The sequence below is a fragment of the Octodon degus genome, unplaced genomic scaffold (assembly GCF_000260255.1).
Source record: "Octodon degus isolate 3935 unplaced genomic scaffold, OctDeg1.0 scaffold00021, whole genome shotgun sequence".
Classification (NCBI taxonomy): Eukaryota; Metazoa; Chordata; class Mammalia; order Rodentia; family Octodontidae; genus Octodon; species Octodon degus.
Window position 1 is genome coordinate 21,928,694 of NW_004524597.1, and position 18,222 is coordinate 21,946,915.

An 18,222-nucleotide genomic window follows, 5' to 3' on the forward strand; every position below is an offset into this window, starting at 1 on the left:
ACTATAAAATGGCCCTTCATTTATATCCCCCTATATTATTTAGTTTTGTCAGAGAAGGGTATTGCATTGCCATTCATATATTGTAGGTGCATGAATTGAGAAAAATAATCCAATATAGTGCAGTAGTCCTTAATAGTAGTGGGTTATCTGTAGGACTGGCAATGTCAGAAGTTGTTGATTTGAGCCTTTTAAATCTCAGCATATTAATATGGCTTTACTTTTTATAATTCGTTTATATACTTTTCTGCTGGATATTTAAGAGCAAGATAAAGCAAGACCTATATAGCAAGAAATGTTACTTTTGTATCTGATAAGGTCAGTCAAATCCCCTCAGGATTTACCCTGAAACCCTGTACTGAAGGGGTTTATAGATCCTTTGTCAGTGTCAGCCATGTGGATGAGTCATGGCCATTGCTTGACCAATTTGCTCTCGGTGAAAGACTGAGATAATGTTTTCTCTCCATGTAACTCTCCTTAGGCATGCTGTATATCATTGATCACTTTCCTCTGTGGCCCCATAACCTCCTTGATCAGAAAATTTGGGACACAACTGAGTTACAGGATATTACAGTATAGGTTCTCTTATGTCCTGAGTCCTCACTGACCTTGAATAGCTAGGGCCAAAATGTTGGCTGTCCTTGTAGCCCTTCTTTTTCTCGAATTTTTGATCTGCAAACTTAATTTGTTAACCCTCCAGAAGAGACACTTAATGATATTATTACCTTATAACATAGACAGTTGAGCTTAACCTCACTATCTGGCTGAATGTCAAACATCTTAGACATATATTTCATCAAGTATTGATATGTTAAACTTTAAATCCCTACAGAATGTGAAGAGAAAAAAATAGAAAATAAAAACCACAAACTTTTTTTAAAAATAGAAATAAACAATTACATATTTTTATACAGAAATTTAGAAATCTAACCATATACAGCATTGTAGTGGGACAGTCCTATGACATTTTTTTTTCTTGTCTCTTGTTTTCATTTATAACCCCCTTTTTTTTAAACAAACATTTACTTGAGAGACAGTATAGCAGTAATTGATATGACATTAGAAGCAGTACGTATTTAGAAGACCAGAATGACAGGCATTCAAAGCATGGCCCTAGTATTACACATTGCTATGTTCAGTTCAATTGCTTAGTTCATAGGTATCAGCATATATAGTTAGTCAGGGTGAGAATCCTACCAATTAACTGCTAGTCCTACCAAAAACCTGCTAAAGATTCTCAGGATCATTGCCTTAACCATCTTGTGCATATAAATGTGTGGTTTTGCCAATGTCATGTTTCCTATCTTTTCTCCTGAATATCACCTGTGAGATCAGGAAGGATACAAAGTTTGTCCTGGTCATGAGTGTTCTCCGAATGGCTAGAACAGTGCCTGGCATTTGGTATGGTCTGCAAATATGAGCATCTAATGCTCGAACAGATATTAAGGGACTGATGATGCATTTGCCATGGTTGTTGTGTATTTATTTGAGGTTGAGGGAGCATAAAATAATATTTGTATAATTAAGGAAGAAAAAAATTGGGGGACCTGGGCCACATGTGTCATGTTGAGGAGTTACATGGCAAGAGCTCTGTGTCCAGCAAATACCAGTAAATTGTTGTGGGATTCTTAACAATTCAAGGTCAGCATAAGTCACATAATATTTCCACTAGACTTTATGGCCTTTCTTCATGAAGCCCTAAGTAATCAACCCTAATACTCTGCTATGAGGATTAGAACTTTTCTGACCTAGCACACTTTATAGAAATTTAAGTGATAGCCATTGTTTCATGACTGCATGTTCTTAATATCAAAACTGAGATATCAGCCCCAGTGCATCCTTTGTAGTCTTTTCTGTGAGGTTTCACCAGTGCTATCAGGAATGCCCAGCCTGGGCCTCTCTACATGTTCCAGAGCATTCCTGCATGTATGTTCCATGTAGTCCTCATTTTTTACTAATGTTTTTAGTTATAAAGTTTCAGAGCTAGGACACAAATTAATCTCGTTGAACATCATCATCTTAAATAAGGATACTGAGGTCACGTGAGGTGAAGCAGATTGCTCAACATCAAAGTCCACTATTTCCCCAGCTGGTGGAGAGGTGCTGGCCAGAAAGAATTAAATAACTGCAGTACATTGCATGCAGCAGACTAGGGGAGTCTGCCCTTCACCAGAGCTTCCTTTTGTGTTCAGTGGATGAAAGACTCAACCTCAGGAAGTTCATGAAAAATATTATCTGTTTTTCCACCCTCAAGAAAATGTCAAATCAGCCTGAACTTAGGATATTAAGCAGGTATGATGATTCCTGTCACCATAGCAACTAATTGTTTAAAGTTTGTTTAAAAAAAACAAAGTTTTTATCCTTACTTTCAATACATAGCTGAATTCAGGCCTTGCTGTTTCTGCTCCTCCCATACCACCCTCATTTGCTTCACCTCTCTCATCTTTTGTCCTTTGTCATCTCAATCTAGCCCTTTCTGGAGAAAGAGAGTTCTTCAAATACTATTTTCATTATGACCATTATTATTTTTTGAACATCTGCTTCTACCAGGCACTTTACTTGTTTGGTACCTACCCTGCAAGATTGATGCCATAACTTGGAAACTAGTGTTGGAATATTCAGGGGTTGAGCTCGGACATTTCTAACCCAGGGACTTCTGTTCCTCCACTGAGCCATCACCAGAGTCTTTGGCTCCCTCTTGCTCACAGAAGACTGTCTCTAGTCCAAGCCTCCTCCAGCATGACACCAAGCTCCATAGTTTCCAACACACATCGCCCATTCTTATTTTGTGACCATTTATCCCCTGCACCACAGGCCCTGCTCCCGGGTGCACTGAGCTGGCCACCAAGACCGGCCATGGTGGTGCACGCCTGTAATCCAAGCTCTGGGAAGGCTGAAAATAGTAAGATCACTACAAGTCTGAGCTGCATGTTGAGACCCTGTACCAAACACATAAAAAACAAACCAACCACCAGTAAGTGAGCAATGAATACAAGGTTATGTAATCTCCTTCATAAAAGAGCTTTAGTGTATAATTTTCTTAGATTTATGCTGTGTCTCTAGAGACCTTCTGCATATTTCTAGCTTCATTACGGGGTACCAGAAAATTTGGATTGTCGGTGCAGCATGGCCTTATAAAGCACAAGTGTGCAGGGCAGACCGCAAAGAGGAACAGCTAGAATCTACCCGCTCACTGAGGTATTTCCATTTCTGGGAATACTGTCGGCAAGGTCGTGCAGCCACTTGCCTTCATTAAGGTCACCTTCTTTTGATTTTTTAAGTGCCTGCTGTTTTCAAAGTTGAAAAGCACTGGTCTTAGTCTTAGAAGGTGTTCTTCCCTCCTGAGCATTGTAGGCTATCTCTTCACTTCACATTCATGCTTGCTGAATGAAAATTCAGTCTACTGAAACATTAAAGTGTCGCACAATTACTACGCATGCATACTACATATTAGTTTTTAAATATCCAGTTCATTCCAGTTTCCTTAAAATCCATGGCTGCATGGGATGTGAATATGTAATTAGAAGTCTTACCACTGTGTTAGGCACGAGACCAAAAAGCTTGTAGTGCAGAGCTGCTGGAAGACGCCCTTTAGCTGTGCTTTTTATGTTCTGCTTATCTGGCTAGAGTGCTGCGGTCAATTCATCGGTCTCACTGCTGTGTGTTTATCAGTGTCTGTCAATAACAGATGCTCGATATTGCGCCTTGGTTGAATCCATAGAAAGGATCTTTGAGATGGGGCCAAGCATGCTGAACACTCTTTATTACAGCCAATAAGTCTGTAATTTATGCGGCTACATGGAATAATGACTTCCTAAGATCATGTAAGGTGTAGAAATAGCAGTTGGACATGTAAATATGTTCTTTGTTAATTCCTTTTGATCAGTCTGTGCAGTTTTTTTGTTTTCACCAGGTGCCCTGCTGGCTGAATTCTGAGCATTTTATGCCTAAGACCATCCTCCAATTTCGCCCCTGGTGTCCCAATCACCATGCCCACCATAATTTTTAGTGGAACTTGATGTCATGTTCTACCTTCAGCAATCCCTTAATTTGAGCAGCTAACAACAAAATATGCCTATATTTATTGATAGTAACTGAAAGGAGAAGTGCCCACTGAGAGTCTCAGCCCCTGTGCTGAATCTAAGGAAATACTTTGGGAAAGAAAAAGAAAGCCATTAGATAAAATGGAACTTAGACTTATTTTCTCATCCCTCTGTAGCCTGTTCTCCTCCTTCTCAGCTGAGATCTTCTGGAGCAGATGCATCCACATTCATCTTTGCTTCCAAGACAGCTTCCACTGTGTCTAGCAACGAAAGCACAATCATTTTCAGTGAAAAGCATCTCCTCCTCCTTAGTAGGTGGTGGTGCTCTTCCTGTTTTTCTTCATCCATTTCCTCTAAGATCTTGCATACTATCTTTAGTCTGCAGCAATCCAGCAGCCCAAAGAAGATCCATGTGTAAATATGAGATTTTTGTTCTATAATACTTATTTTATTAATTTTCCTTAAAAAATAGATGCTTCCCTACATTAACTTTTTTCATTTATATGGTGCCTGTTCTATGACATGTGCTAGCAATAAGAACAGTGAACCATCTGAAACCTTGCAGTCCCATTGCTGGACACTGTGTTCAATGCCTCACGCTCTATTACCCCATTTAATTCTTAACCTTGTGAAGTGGATACAGTACTCAAATTGAAAATGACATTTTGGAGATTCAAAGCTTAATTAAATTTCCTAGGACCTCATAGCTAGGAAGCAGAAAACTAGAAATCAAACTGCAGCTTAGCTACTTCTGAAGGTTATGTCCAAACTTATTAGATTCTCCTATTTCTAGACTATAAGTAAAGGAGTATAAATCATATCAATTGGAACCTGAGCTGCAATAGTAAGCTTGGTTAATGGTATAGCATGGAAAATTTATAAGGCCATCACTCTGAGTCCATAGCAACATATGTTTCCCCCAAAACAAACCCACCTCAAATCATCACACCAGAAATATTAAGGCAGCCCCCTTCCTAGCCACACCCACCTAGCCTTAGGTGGGTATAAGCAGGAAAGCCTCATCAAAGACAGAGAGAGCAAACCAAAAACAGGAACAAACTCCATTCATTTGTATAACAGAAGAGAGACTTTTGAGTCTACATTAGAACTGGTAAGTTATAAAGAAAGGTGGGGTCCTAATAACTGGTCCTGTGGCTATGACTTAAGGTTGTCTCAATGAAAATGCATGGAAGGGTAGAGAAAGAGGCACTGAACAGTCACACCAGGACAGCAGTGTAAATCAAAAATCTTCCCAGGCAGAGCATCAGGACTGACAGTTATTCCACTTATATGCTGGAGTGAGGAGTTTGAATTTTATTTCAAGCTGCTTGAGCAAAAGAGTGATACAAGCTGATTTACATTTCATACACAACCGCTTGGACTGCAGTTGAAGATGAACTCCTGGTGGAATTTCAGAGGCTAGTAAAGTCATCCTGCCAAGAGGTGATGATAGCTTAGATGGTAGAAACAGAGGGAAAACAAGTCACTGATCAATGATTTTCCTGCAGATAGTATTAACAAGACCCACCCGTGTCTCAGAGGTAAGGGAGGAGAAGAAAAATGACTGCTTATCTGTATGTCTTTTGGCTCAAGGCTGTGGGCAAATTATGGTGCCATTTGCTGATGAATGGAAAGGTTAATGAATTGTCTTGTGGAGGTGATGGAGAATGTGCACAATTAGCAACCTGGCTTTGTGGTAAGTTTGGGATTCTTGTTACACACGTGAGTGTAGATGGCACATGAGCAGCTGGGACACATTCCTTGCTTCCTACTCCCTTTAGAACAGACTTCTTGAAATATTATCTGCATCTTTAGTAAAATTAATGAAAATGACATTCTGCTATTCCACTAAGCAGTTCCTTCACTCTTGTCTTCCCCTTTTCATTTTGCTTTCAGCATTGGGTGTTTGAAATTGCTAACATTACTGATTGTCTCTCTAGGAAAGCATAGACCTGGGTGAGATCATGTTTTCCCTGTGTTATTTGCCAACTGCTGGACGGATGACATTGACAGTCATCAAGTGCAGGAACCTGAAGGCGATGGATGTCACCGGCTCATCAGGTGCGCATGCAGCTGGCCACAGGGTCAGGGCACGTTCCTGGGTCAGGTACCACATGTACCTCCACTTGCACATGAAGAATTATTTGTCTGCAGTGGGATACAATAAAAGTAGAAAAGAAGCTTACAAATTAACATATGCCAAGTCGCCTATTTCATACATATTATCTTTACAAAATTTTAAGTTATTATCAAATAAGTTGACCTTGAACTTAGTTTTGTTTTTAGTTTTCATTTTTAATAGCACAGAAAAAAAGAGGTACAAATGACCAACAAACACATGAAAAAAGTGGTCAACATCACTAGCCATTAGAGACATGAACGGAGTACTACATTTTTCTTTCTGTACTGACCTAACTCTATCTCAGAAATGCATAATTTATAGTCTGCTTCCTCACTCTCAGTGAGTCCAATATTTATGAAGGAGGGCTCGTAGACTTCAAGCTGTGGACCATCAGAAGACATGTTTACATTAGCTTTCTTCCCTTCACCTCATCTGCAGAGGAAGTGTTCCAAGACCACCAACCACACTGGCTTTCTTGCCCCTTTTCCAATTCAAGATTTGGCATTTGTAGGGACTACAAGAATCATTAAACTAAAGAAATATTTCTTGAAGTTCTTAAAGGCACTCTTGAAGGGAGCTTGTATGTAATAAAGAGGAAAAGCCATATTATATCCCATATCTGTCACTTAAATCCCTGCCACTATGCAAGATTATTTGTAACTTATTACAGGAGCATTGGCATGGTGCTGTAGAAGAAAAATGATAAGGGACAAGTGGGAAGGACAGTAGGTATTTGTTAGGTTAAATAAATAACAGTAGAGGTATGGTAGGGCATGGCAATAGGGAAGAGCATCTGTAAATTTGTGCATCTTATAAGAAAAGCAAATTTCACATGAAAAGCAAGATAGAGCTCCAAGTTCTGATAGAAAAAGAGCTCTAGGGTATACAATGTACAGAAACAACATTGGTATCCTGCTCGTGTCTGCAGGAATAAAAGATTTTAAGACTTCCATTCATATTGCCAGTATTTGAGTGAAGAAATGAAGGAACAATGCATGAAGACCAATGGGCATTGTTGGAGAATGGGGACAGACGGAAGAAAGGCTTTCTATTACCTGTCTTTCTCCGGCACCTTTGTGCTTAAACTGTACTATAACTTACCTATTTTTTAAAATTTTACAAAACATAGTGTATTGATAAATGTAGAATGCCCAGTAAATTCTGCACTTATTTTAGTGAACATTTTTGAGTAAGTGTTGGAGAACTTAAGATAAACAGCATACTCTGTAAATTACTGTTTTATTCTACCCTTTTTCCCATGTATCAAAAGAGATCAAATTTTAAGACAAGTAAACAGCATTAAAGTTGTAATTAAGTGCAAGATGGCTTTTTTTTAATATGAAGCTTTCAGCAGAGGAGCTGGTGCCTGAGTACCACCTCATTAATCCTCACAACAGGCCTGTGAATCAACCAAGAAGCCAGCAAATTATGCTTGTCAGGAGCAGAGCAACCCAACCAGAGGCGTGACGGGGGTAGCAGAGGACACACCGCCTCGTTCCTGTTGTTAAGAGGCCTGCGAGCTCAGCCACAAGTGCGTCACCAACTGGGCTCCTTCCTTAGCGCACTCTTCCCATCCTTTAAAATATTAGAAATGAGTAGTAAACAGGCCTGAGTGCTGCTCTTTTATTTCGTCCTTCACAAGTACTATTGCTAGGTGTCTGATATCTTTGGTTCCTCAATGGAAATATATGTATATTTCCATCAAATTCAAAACCCACAAACTTAATAAATGAATGTTACTATTAATTAGAAAGGAATTAAAATATATTGCTGTGGAAATGGAGAGAGAGCTGGCCACACAACAGGAGGGGTTGGCAAGATGAAGGGACAAGGAGGCACGACGGGGCAAATTGATTGTTTTACCTATGAACTTGCACAGCCATGGGGCGGCTTCAGAGCTGCTGCACATCTTCTGTAATGCTGTAACTATTTTTCTTCTTAAAATAGAAGATAGTAAGGGTAAGGAGATAGGAATACAATGAGTTGGGGAAGAACTTGTTAACAATCCCTTGATGTCTTAGGCACATGAAAATATAGCCAGCTAATTTTTTTTTCTTTCCAATTGACACATGGATAATGCCACAGCAGAGTCCTCTTTCTGAACATTATAAAAGAAACACTACCTTTATATCACAAGTTGCAATATATTTACTAATTTTTGTAGTGATTGTTTCTTCAATCCAAACTCTTTATCAAGCAATCCAAATGCCTTATGGAGTACAAAGATATTACGCCTAATTGTAGTACCTTATTCAGCAAGAGAGGAAAATTCCAAGCTTCCTTTACTTTTTTCCTTTTTAATTTCTACTCATTGAGATTATATAGACTCATCCACATAGCATCTTTCCAAGCTCTTCATCTTAAATCACCTCACAGAAAAGAAACTTGACTATAATTGGCATTTGTTCTACTTATACTTCCTGTAAATCGCTTCTCACAAAATGACTCCTCAAATAGCTATGACCAAACGATGTAATAGTTCAGCACTGACTCTTCATAAACTAGGTAGTTTCCTCTCTTATATTAAAACCAGTGTGATCAAACTAATCTTTGTTTAGTTTATTCAGGATTGATTGCTTCCCTTTAAGAGAAGAAGTCCTAGAGAATCTTTTGCCCCCAAATAAGTCATCCCAGTTTCAAACTAGCAATCCTAAAGTGCTTATTGCTAGTTTTATGTATGTTCTGCACAAATATTTTCATTTTAACAAAGTTATCTTCCCACTCCTAGATCCTTATGTCAAAGTGTCTCTGATGTGTGAGGGTAAAAGACTAAAGAAAAGGAAAACAACCATAAAGAAGAACACTCTCAACCCTGTGTACAATGAGGCCATTATTTTTGATATCCCTCCAGAGAACGTGGACCAGGTCAGCCTCTCCATCGCAGTCATGGATTATGACAGGTACGGGGTCTCTCTCCCTACAGAGGGGCAGCCATGTTTAGTAGCGTGCTAGTTGGATTCAGCTTTTCAGTTTCTTGCTACTGCAACCATTTTAGTTTATACTGGAGTAGGGAAAATATACATTCATGGGTCAATGTTTTGTTATAGTTTTAGGGTTTCTTTTACCTTTGCTTCCATGTCACCTCATCTCACCTGGGCCACGTGTGAGACTAGCTCCACAGGTGGAGTGGAAAGCACTGTGGAAAATGTCCACCCTGAGGTCTTGCTCCAGTAGTAACAGGTTACAGTCACGCTTGTTAGCACAGTGAGGCTGAATCATTAGCCAGTTGTGGAGAGCGTTGGTCCGTCATATTTTGGGGCTCGCTTTTCCCATTTGTGAAAGGAGAGCCTAGGGCCAAGCCACGATAGGGTCCCGACTTCTGTGGGCAAGAATTATGGAGAGCCAAGGGGGAAGTGTGGCCATGGGGAGACAGCTAGGATGGCTCACGCCAATCTTAAGACAGTCTTCGATGAGGGTTTCCCTCTCAAATGCTTTGAGTTACTTCCCCTTTCATAAGGTGCATTGCAGCCCCTCGGTGCCTCAGGGCAGGTCTTCTGGCTGTGGCTCCCAGCTCAGCCCCCCACCACATTTCCCTGGTTGAGCACCCTCCACTTGGCACCTCACCCTCCCCTGCTTCACCACCCAGCTCTGGACAACTCCCAGCATTTCCAGGCTTTCAGCCTCCTTGGCCCCTGACCTTTGGTCTCACTGGAGATTCCTATCTCTTACTCAGTCCATACTACATACTCCTTTTTATTACTTTGCTTTTTGTACTTAGGAACATTTTGGGAAAAAAAAATACTGCATCTTTCACCTACAAAATGCTTAGCACATAAACAGACTCATTTTTGTTTTTTCTTAAGGACGCAACTGGTACAATGCACAAGAGCTTCTGGGCTCTTCTCTTAGCAGGCAGTAACTTTCTCTTACGTGACAGTAACCATGACCCTGGCATCCTGGGAAATTAAAGGTCCATTCTCTGGCTCAGAGCTGGAGGAGGACTGAAAATAAAGTGATTTGCATCAAAGAAAAACTATTTTGTAATGATTTCAAATTAGTTCATATGTCAAACTCAAACAATATTATAAGTGTTTCATCAGTAATCTTGTTTTGCTTTATCAGTAACACTTACTGGCTTTCCACAGGAATATGCACAGGTAGATGCAATTGAACATTTGGCATCCAGCAATTTTGAGTAAATGGATCCTAGTGATATATAAAATAGGTTGATAAAAAGTTACCCCCGAAATGTGTTCGCTAGGGAAATTACATGTTGAGGGAAATTATACGAATCATAAATCTGCATTAGTGATAAGAAAGCAATAAAGATGTAGAATCATGTTGAACATCCCTTTAGGGACGTCTGTCAGTTCACTCTCTAGTGATTCCTTTCAACTGCATTCTGCTCACAAGAAGCAGCTGAATGCACACACACTTGAGCCTGCTGCCCTGCAGGGCGAATCCTGCCTCCACCTGCGCTCAGGTGCTTGAGGTCAGCTCAGTGCCTGACTTGATCGCTGCGCAGCAAGTTCAAGCTGCAGAGCACTTCGCTGAGCTACCTAAGGAGGCAGCAAGAGTGATGCTCATAGCCTCAGCAGCTGGCACATTTAAGCTTCCTAGACACTGTCTGGACGCTGTCTGGACGCGGTAAGCCCTCCAACCTAGCAACTGTTAGTAGTTTTGATTTGTTACTGCAAAAGCAAGACATGAATAGACAATAGGAGTATGGCCCTGATAATACTGTGTTGCAATAAGGCAAATACATGGGATGGACCATAATGCAGCCGTGTGTAACTATAGTACAGGCAGTTACATAAACTGACATGGTGTTTAGAGACACTACACAAGAAAGTGGGAACTGTGTTCTTAGTGTGAAATGTAAAGACGGTTATAAAACAGTAAACCATGTAAAAGGGGCAGGGTTTGATTGGCATCCCGTATATGTAACAGGATCACTTCCAAGAAAGAAACACATCTTGTAGGTAAGGGCTTATGGGTTCCTTTGCATTGACTCTATTTGTAGGATTGTGAAATGTGCTCCCATTCAGAGTATTGAAATGGTGTGTGTTCTTAAACAAATTCAGTTTGAATGTTGTTACTCTTTAGTAATTTTTATTACAATTTTTCATTGGATCAGCTATAGTATATAGTCATCCCTCCCAGCTGCAGAGAGGGGGGTATGTTTCACAGAAGACTGAAGCCGAGGCAAATACCAAATGTTATGTCACTGGTTTTTTTTCCTATACATATATGCCTTTGACAAAATTTAATCTAGTTGTCACAGTATAAGATTGACAACTAAGCAGAGAAAAACTATAGCAGTGTATTGCATTAAAAGTTACTTAAAACTCATGATTACTTCTGGAGTTTTCTACTGCATATTTTTGAGTCATGATAAACAATAGCTATCTACAACGTGGAAAGTAGAAACGCAAATGCTGGGCTGGGGTTCTGTAGTCTATGCAGTTCAAAGAGCTTTAATGGTGTGTTCAAAATTCTACTGATGTAGGTGAGGTTTTATGTAACTTAAGTATTGGAGATGAAAACATGATATTCTACAAACCCTAGGGTGGGACACAATGAGGTCATAGGAGTGTGCAGAACTGGGATAGACGCTGAGGGCCTGGGGCGCGACCACTGGCACGAGATGCTGGCCTACCACCGGAAGCCCATCACCCACTGGCACCCCTTGCTGGAGGTGAGCACCCAGCCTCTTTGCCTCCACACTCTGTGTCACCTCTTTTGCTTAAGTATTACTTTTCTACTAAGCTTTCCCTAGTGTTGTATGCATTCACCTGTGAAAAATATCTCATGCTTTTGCCTTGCAGTGTCTGATATCTACTGGGTAAAGTTTTGCATGTACCATGAGTTTTTAAATCCACTATACATTCTAGGCTTCAGATTTCTTTCTTTATTTGCTTGCTTGCCTGCTTGCTTTTTTTTTCACATGTGTGGTACTAGGAATTGAACATGCACAGGTACATATCTCTGGGTCACCTCTCTAGCCCTCTTAGAATTTTATAGTGAGAGAGTTTCTCACTCAGTTGTCAAGGCTGGTCTCAAACTTGCAAATCTCTTGTCTCCAGCTCCAAAATATCTGCAGTTACTAGATATGGCATCACACCCAGCTGACCTTCCAAAGTTTTGCACAATGGGCCATGAGCACTGAAACTATATCATTTCGTTCACATAAATTGAAAACTTACACCACTGACTCGTGACACAACCCAGTAAGCTTATTGCTAAGTGGAAACTGAAGTTGAGCACCTTTGTTTTGTAAAGACAATCACCTTACCTAAGGAGGCTTCCATTTAAGAATCCTTAGAGAGAGTCACTGTCACCTAACACAGTGCTTCTATGTAGGGGACACACATAACCCCTTCTGCTCTAACCCTGGTGAAGAAGAGCCAGCAGGATATGGCACACTGAGGGGCAAGCTTACCTGATGCAAGGCTTGACTCCACTGTGAATACTGTGGGATCTTGCTGAAATCGCTCTATTTCTCTGAGTTTCTGCTAGGTTTCTATAATAGTAGTAGTAAATTCAGAGTAAGGTTAAGGTAGTGCTGAATACTCAGGACTTGGCACAAGAAATGGTACAATGTGAGCCCTTATTATAATTATTATTAATATTAGCCAGAGGAAAGAGTAAGATGCATTTCCTATCTGGAATTCTAGTCACGAAATTAGTTGTCAGTCTACAGGACACAATGCATGTCACCAGAGAGAATGGTTTTCTTTCCAAAAGATAACATCTGGAGCCTCCTGAAGAGTCATAGGACAAGTAATTTATGCAGACTTGATGAATTTAGAGGGAATGCAGGTTCCAAAAAGGGTAACTAGCAGATGAAAGATTGCACGCATTTCACCAACAGGAAGGTAACACAGTAAGTGAGTGACACTTTCACCATCTCCCCAGGGGTAAGATTCTGATTCTGCTTTGGGCACTAGGCACTGGTTTGGAGAAATGGAAAAACAGTGCACCATGTTTGGCTAAAGACCAATAGAACATGAGTCCAATGGCAACTTGGTCACAGAAGCATGGCCTTGACTGTATTACTAAAGACACCGTAGAGAAAATTTGATGAGCACTGAATGTTCAAGTGACAGAAGTAAACTGTCGTCACTTATACCTCTGTACGTATGAATCCCCCAAGCCTTCATGAGACTTAATAATTTAATATAAGGAGAACAGAGGGACGACTTGATGAATGGAGGGAGGGAAGAAGGGAGGGAGGGAGAGAAGGAGGGAGGGAGGGAAGGAGAGAGAGAGAGGGAGAGAGAAAGAGAGAGACAGAGACAGAGACAGAGACAGAGACAGAGACAGAGACAGAGAGAGATGGAGAGAGACAGGGGCAGAGAGGCGGAGAGATCCCCAGTCACATGGAGTTTTTCCCTAGAGTCTGCTAAGTAGGCATGCATATTCTCTGAAATGCTCAGTAAGTCTTGAAAAGTTTTTCAGGCCAACAGTGGATATTGTAAAAACTATTATCTACTGCTTGTTAGTTACTATCCTTTCCACGGTTCTCCTCTCTTTTTGTTGGTTGTCATTGTTTCTTTTGTTAGAAAACTGAAAATTAATCCTGAGCATTGAGACAAGGGAATTAGATCTTGGTCAGGCACCAGCCCCACAGAACACAATCCCTGACCTTATAGGCAAGTTACTGTCCCTGTGGGCTTAGTGGGGTGGTGCAGGGAGAAATGACATCACTGGAGCATGAATTTTAGCAGACGTCGAGGAAGGTGATACAGAACCTAAAGCATCCTAATTTTGGATAACCACTTACTAAGCTGTTGTATATTTATCTGATAAACTGGACTGTGGAATTCATATGTGTTCATATCAGAGAACAACACAAGCACTTTTCAGTCATCATGGGTGTTCAAGGCGATGAGGAAGCTACCATATGGGCAGCTATGGTATAAAGAGATGCCAGGTACTCCCTTTTTTTTTTATTGGCAGAACCGGGAATTGAACTCAGGCCCTTGTGCTTTCCAGTCAAGTGCTTATTCTACTGAGCTATCTCCCAAGCCCTGGCAGGTACTGTCTGATAACTGAGTATCAGAGGACCAGTGGGACTCGAAGTCTGTGCAGCTGTACTTTCTGCAGCAAGCAGCCTCTTTCTTGAGATCCCTAATCCTACGTTTATGGGTCAAATGTACATGCGGACCAGCCCTAAGAACTGGCTGGGTTTCTCATTATGGGAGAACATCAGTATGTCATGGTGTACTCTTGCCAGGGAAGGAATAAATTCAAGAAAACAATTATTCAAAAGCTGGGTAACAATGAGGCAGGCTGCACTGTCATTTGGAAGATCTGATTACTGCTACCTACATAATTGAAAGTTTATTCTATTGATTTAACTTTTTAAATACACAGATATGTAAGGATCATGATGAACTATTCTTCCTCAATCACAGCTCCCACTTCCCCAAACTCACTCCTTCTCATCTCGTTCATCGCCTCCCTTTAAAATCGCCTCATGAACCAGGTGTGCTGGTTCATACCTGTAAGCCCAGCTCCTCAGAAAGGAAAATCTGGAGGATCACAGGTTTGATCCCAGCTGGACAACTTAGTGAGACCCTGCCTATGGCTCGACAGCACCTGGGTTCAATCCCTAGTACTGGGGCAAGAATCACCTCCCGCTTGCAGCCGATGGAATGCAGCGCTGTGTGTGTGCAAACCCTCCTGTTGCCCTCGCCTAGCAACTACCTTCACTGTAGTAAGCCATTATTTTATCAAAAGCATTAAAACTCTATCATGAAGTATGAAATTATTCTGTTGTCATACATAATTGCTATAGAGTGCTGCTCTGCGTACCATCCATGCACCATGCTCGGCGTACACCCCTGACCATTCGTGTCCTCTCAGCCAACCTGCAAGGGTAAGTTCTCCAGGCCGGGGAGTCACAGACATCTCCTCTTCCGATTTGTAGGTGGTGGGTAGAAACTCAGTATTATAAGGGAGCTGCAATTACCCACTGCGTTATTCTTATGCACTAGAAAATATAAAAATTACTGTCTTTCAGCTACCTGGCCAGGCCACCAGCTTTGATAGTCAGGGATCGTGCTCCTCTCCAAAGCCACCTTCCACACCATGATGCCTCTAGTGCTGACCCTGTAGTAAGGACCCAGGACTGTGCGCTCCTTGGATCACAGAAAAAAAGTGGAAGGTCTGACCTTGTCATCTGAAATATATTCATGTCACAGAAGTGAACCCAACCTGATGTGCAATTTTTTTCATTTATCTTTCTGTCTGTTTTTTAATTTTGAACATCTTAGTACTTTTTACTTGAATACGAATCGCCCTTAGTTACATAAGGCATTTTAACCTTTCATGTTGTACACCTATTAGCACAAAGAGAGTTTGAAAATGGTGTTGTTTGCATAGGCAAAGAAATGAGAAATTTCTCATTAAAATTAAACAGAGTTTATGCTGCTATTGTATAAAGTAGTGTATCAGAAGTGTGCAGTTTTGCTTTTGTCATAACTTGTTCATTTTCAGCCGTGCACATGGTTTTATATAAACTGTCGTGGACACTTTAAGCTTCATACCTAGCCCGGAGCCCCGGTGCATTCACGTTAGTGTCGCTTATCTAGTAATAGCTTTTCTTTCATTCTCAGAATACTCTTTTCTTGGTGAGGTTTGGGTCTGTCAATCTCAAAACTTTGTCTCTCAACGTCGTTCTTTAAAAAACAGTACAGATAAGTCTGTAAATTTAAAGAAGCATATCGAGTCAAAATTTAAGTACTGTTTAGAAGTTGGAAGGCCACGGGTGAGCTCTTCCAGCCCATTTTGTGCCGTGTGTCACATTAGATTCAAACATTGGTTGCTCTGTTACCTGATGTTTTAGAGCGTCTGCTAACCTCCTGTGAAGTATTGGTATTCCCAAGTGAGTAGAACTGGAAGTTCACTCTTTGTGCGTCTGTGAGGTCCTCAAGCACTGTGACCTGTATTTGTAACATGCCACTACCACGCAGATCCTGTGTTTCTGGCATGTCCTAGTAACACACACTGACGGTGGCACAGAACACTCTGTGTCCTTATCTCATAGTACGCAGCAATGGTGACTCAAAGCAAGCAGTAGTTTATCACTGGAATGGGGGACTTTTCCCAAGCAAAGTGTGACTTCTTTTCCAGCAAACTATAGGATATACCATATATAGGCTCCAGAAGATCTCATAAAAATAAACAAGTTAGTTTTAAAAGTCCAGACCTCCAGTTCTTTCAAGGAAGACATTTTCTTTCCTGAGGTTGGAGGATCCGGCCGCGGCCACTAGATGTAAAAACTATGCAAATGTTTTCACAGTACACTTCCTTTTAAATCAGGTCAACGTTTTAATGTCTCATTTTCTGGTCCAATTAGAAGGCACCTGTATTGTTTTCCCCAAGCTTCCTGTGGAGATGTGCACTGCAGAGGGTTCATACTTCAACCTTATTCCAAAAGAAGAAGTTTAGAAAAAGCAAGAAAATTAGCACTGGGAATATGAAAACAAATTCATCAGGATGAGGGCACTTTATCGGAAATTGTGAAAATTTTATTTTTATAAATCGCTTATTCCTAGTTTTAAAAAAAATGAAACCCTAGAAGCCTTGAAATTTTGTTTTCTGGCATACCCATAAGGGTGGAATTACTGCTAATTAAGATGTAAATATTTGCTCACTAACATTTGAAAGGCAAACAGTTCTGCCTAAAATTTTTCAAAAAAGTTTCTACTATCTTAATGCAAACAAATCTTTGTGGCTGATTCTTATTGAAAATAATAGGAGAAACCTGCTTGAAAAATACTTGGCTATCTTAGCAAGCTGAAAAGAGCCATTTGCTACCAGGGCAAAGTGACTAAAGATTTTGGACATCTTTATTTTAATGGGGGAAAAACTGTCCAATGAAGACAAAACTTATTCTGTAACATTTTCTGAAAACCATTATTTTATGAATAGGTACAGCGACAGCATAAAGTAATTTAGCAGTTTCATTTCCTTTGTGAGTGTAATATATATTTAAAGCCCAAAACATATTCTAAGGACTTCTTATTCCCCCTTAAAAATGTATGCTTTCCTGTGTTTCGTAAGGAGTAAAAGCCAATGTTTGTGATGAAAAAATATTTTTGTGTGAAGGTTATAGATTAAGATAAGTTTTTAAAATAATTTTTTAAACCTTGAAAGTTTTTCTTAGGGATTAGAGTAGACTCATAGCACCAGAGCACTTGTTAATCTTGTGAAAGAAATTTAAGGGGAGAAATCCACAACTCATCTTTCATATACTACAAGACGGATGTCTCCTCTCCGATCAATTAAACATCATCATTAAAAAGGGCAAGTGACATTATGAAAATGTAACCCTGCCGCATATAACACAGCATACTCTTATTTTACGCGTACATAAACACGTAAGTTATCTTTCTGCTTGTGATGGAAGATGAAATATTTTCAGTGTTTACCATAAAGTTTGATGTTAGAAATATCCTCAGCTTATTGATGTGGGCTAGCAGATCTTAGTGACAGTATTGACACATTGTGAAGTTATAGTTTAGGTATATAATGAATACCTAATTTCAGGGACTTATTCAGGGACTTACACGAGATAAGTGTATGCAAAAGATGAAATGTTGTTGCGTTAGAGTAGCCACACTAATATTCATTAAATTTTCGGGTTTTGTTATTGTTCTTACCTTTATATAATCTTTACGCCAAACTGAACAATTCATTCTTTTACTCACCAGTTTCCTAATGTTTTTCTTGACAAGTTTAATAATTCAGCCAGCTGTATTCCTGGTACTTTAGTGTACATATAAAATTCACAGTATTAATACTGTTACAGTCCAATGGCAGATGTCATTAAGAACAGTGCCAGGGGCACAGTGTTGTGGACATGGAGCCCCACACTTTCTGGGACAGTTTACCAGGTAGTGAATGCTCTAGGTACTGCAGGGAAATCATAGCTGATCAATACTGACTCAGGTTTTATATAAAAGCAAATATATTTAAGCCTCTTTGTGATATTTAATTGACATTTACAACAATACTTACTCTACTATAATGTTTCCCTTATATTATTTTAAGATTTTTGCACTCAATAAAGCGCTGTCATGGCCAGCAAGATAGCTTAGCAGACGAAGC

At 40.1% G+C, this 18,222-nt stretch overlaps 1 protein-coding gene across 1 annotated transcript in view; it reads left to right on the forward strand.

The window, feature by feature from the left end:
- The window catches only part of Syt10 (synaptotagmin 10), a 55,335-nt gene extending 40,133 nt beyond the window's left edge, over positions 1–15,202 (forward strand). Inside the window, exons 4-7 of the mRNA XM_004628067.1 lie at positions 5,981–6,101; positions 8,891–9,062; positions 11,671–11,800; positions 15,131–15,202. Coding sequence (XP_004628124.1) covers positions 5,981–6,101; positions 8,891–9,062; positions 11,671–11,800; positions 15,131–15,202 — 495 coding nt within the window. The remainder of the gene's footprint in view (positions 1–5,980; positions 6,102–8,890; positions 9,063–11,670; positions 11,801–15,130) is intronic.
- Positions 15,203–18,222: the final 3,020 nt, after the last annotated feature.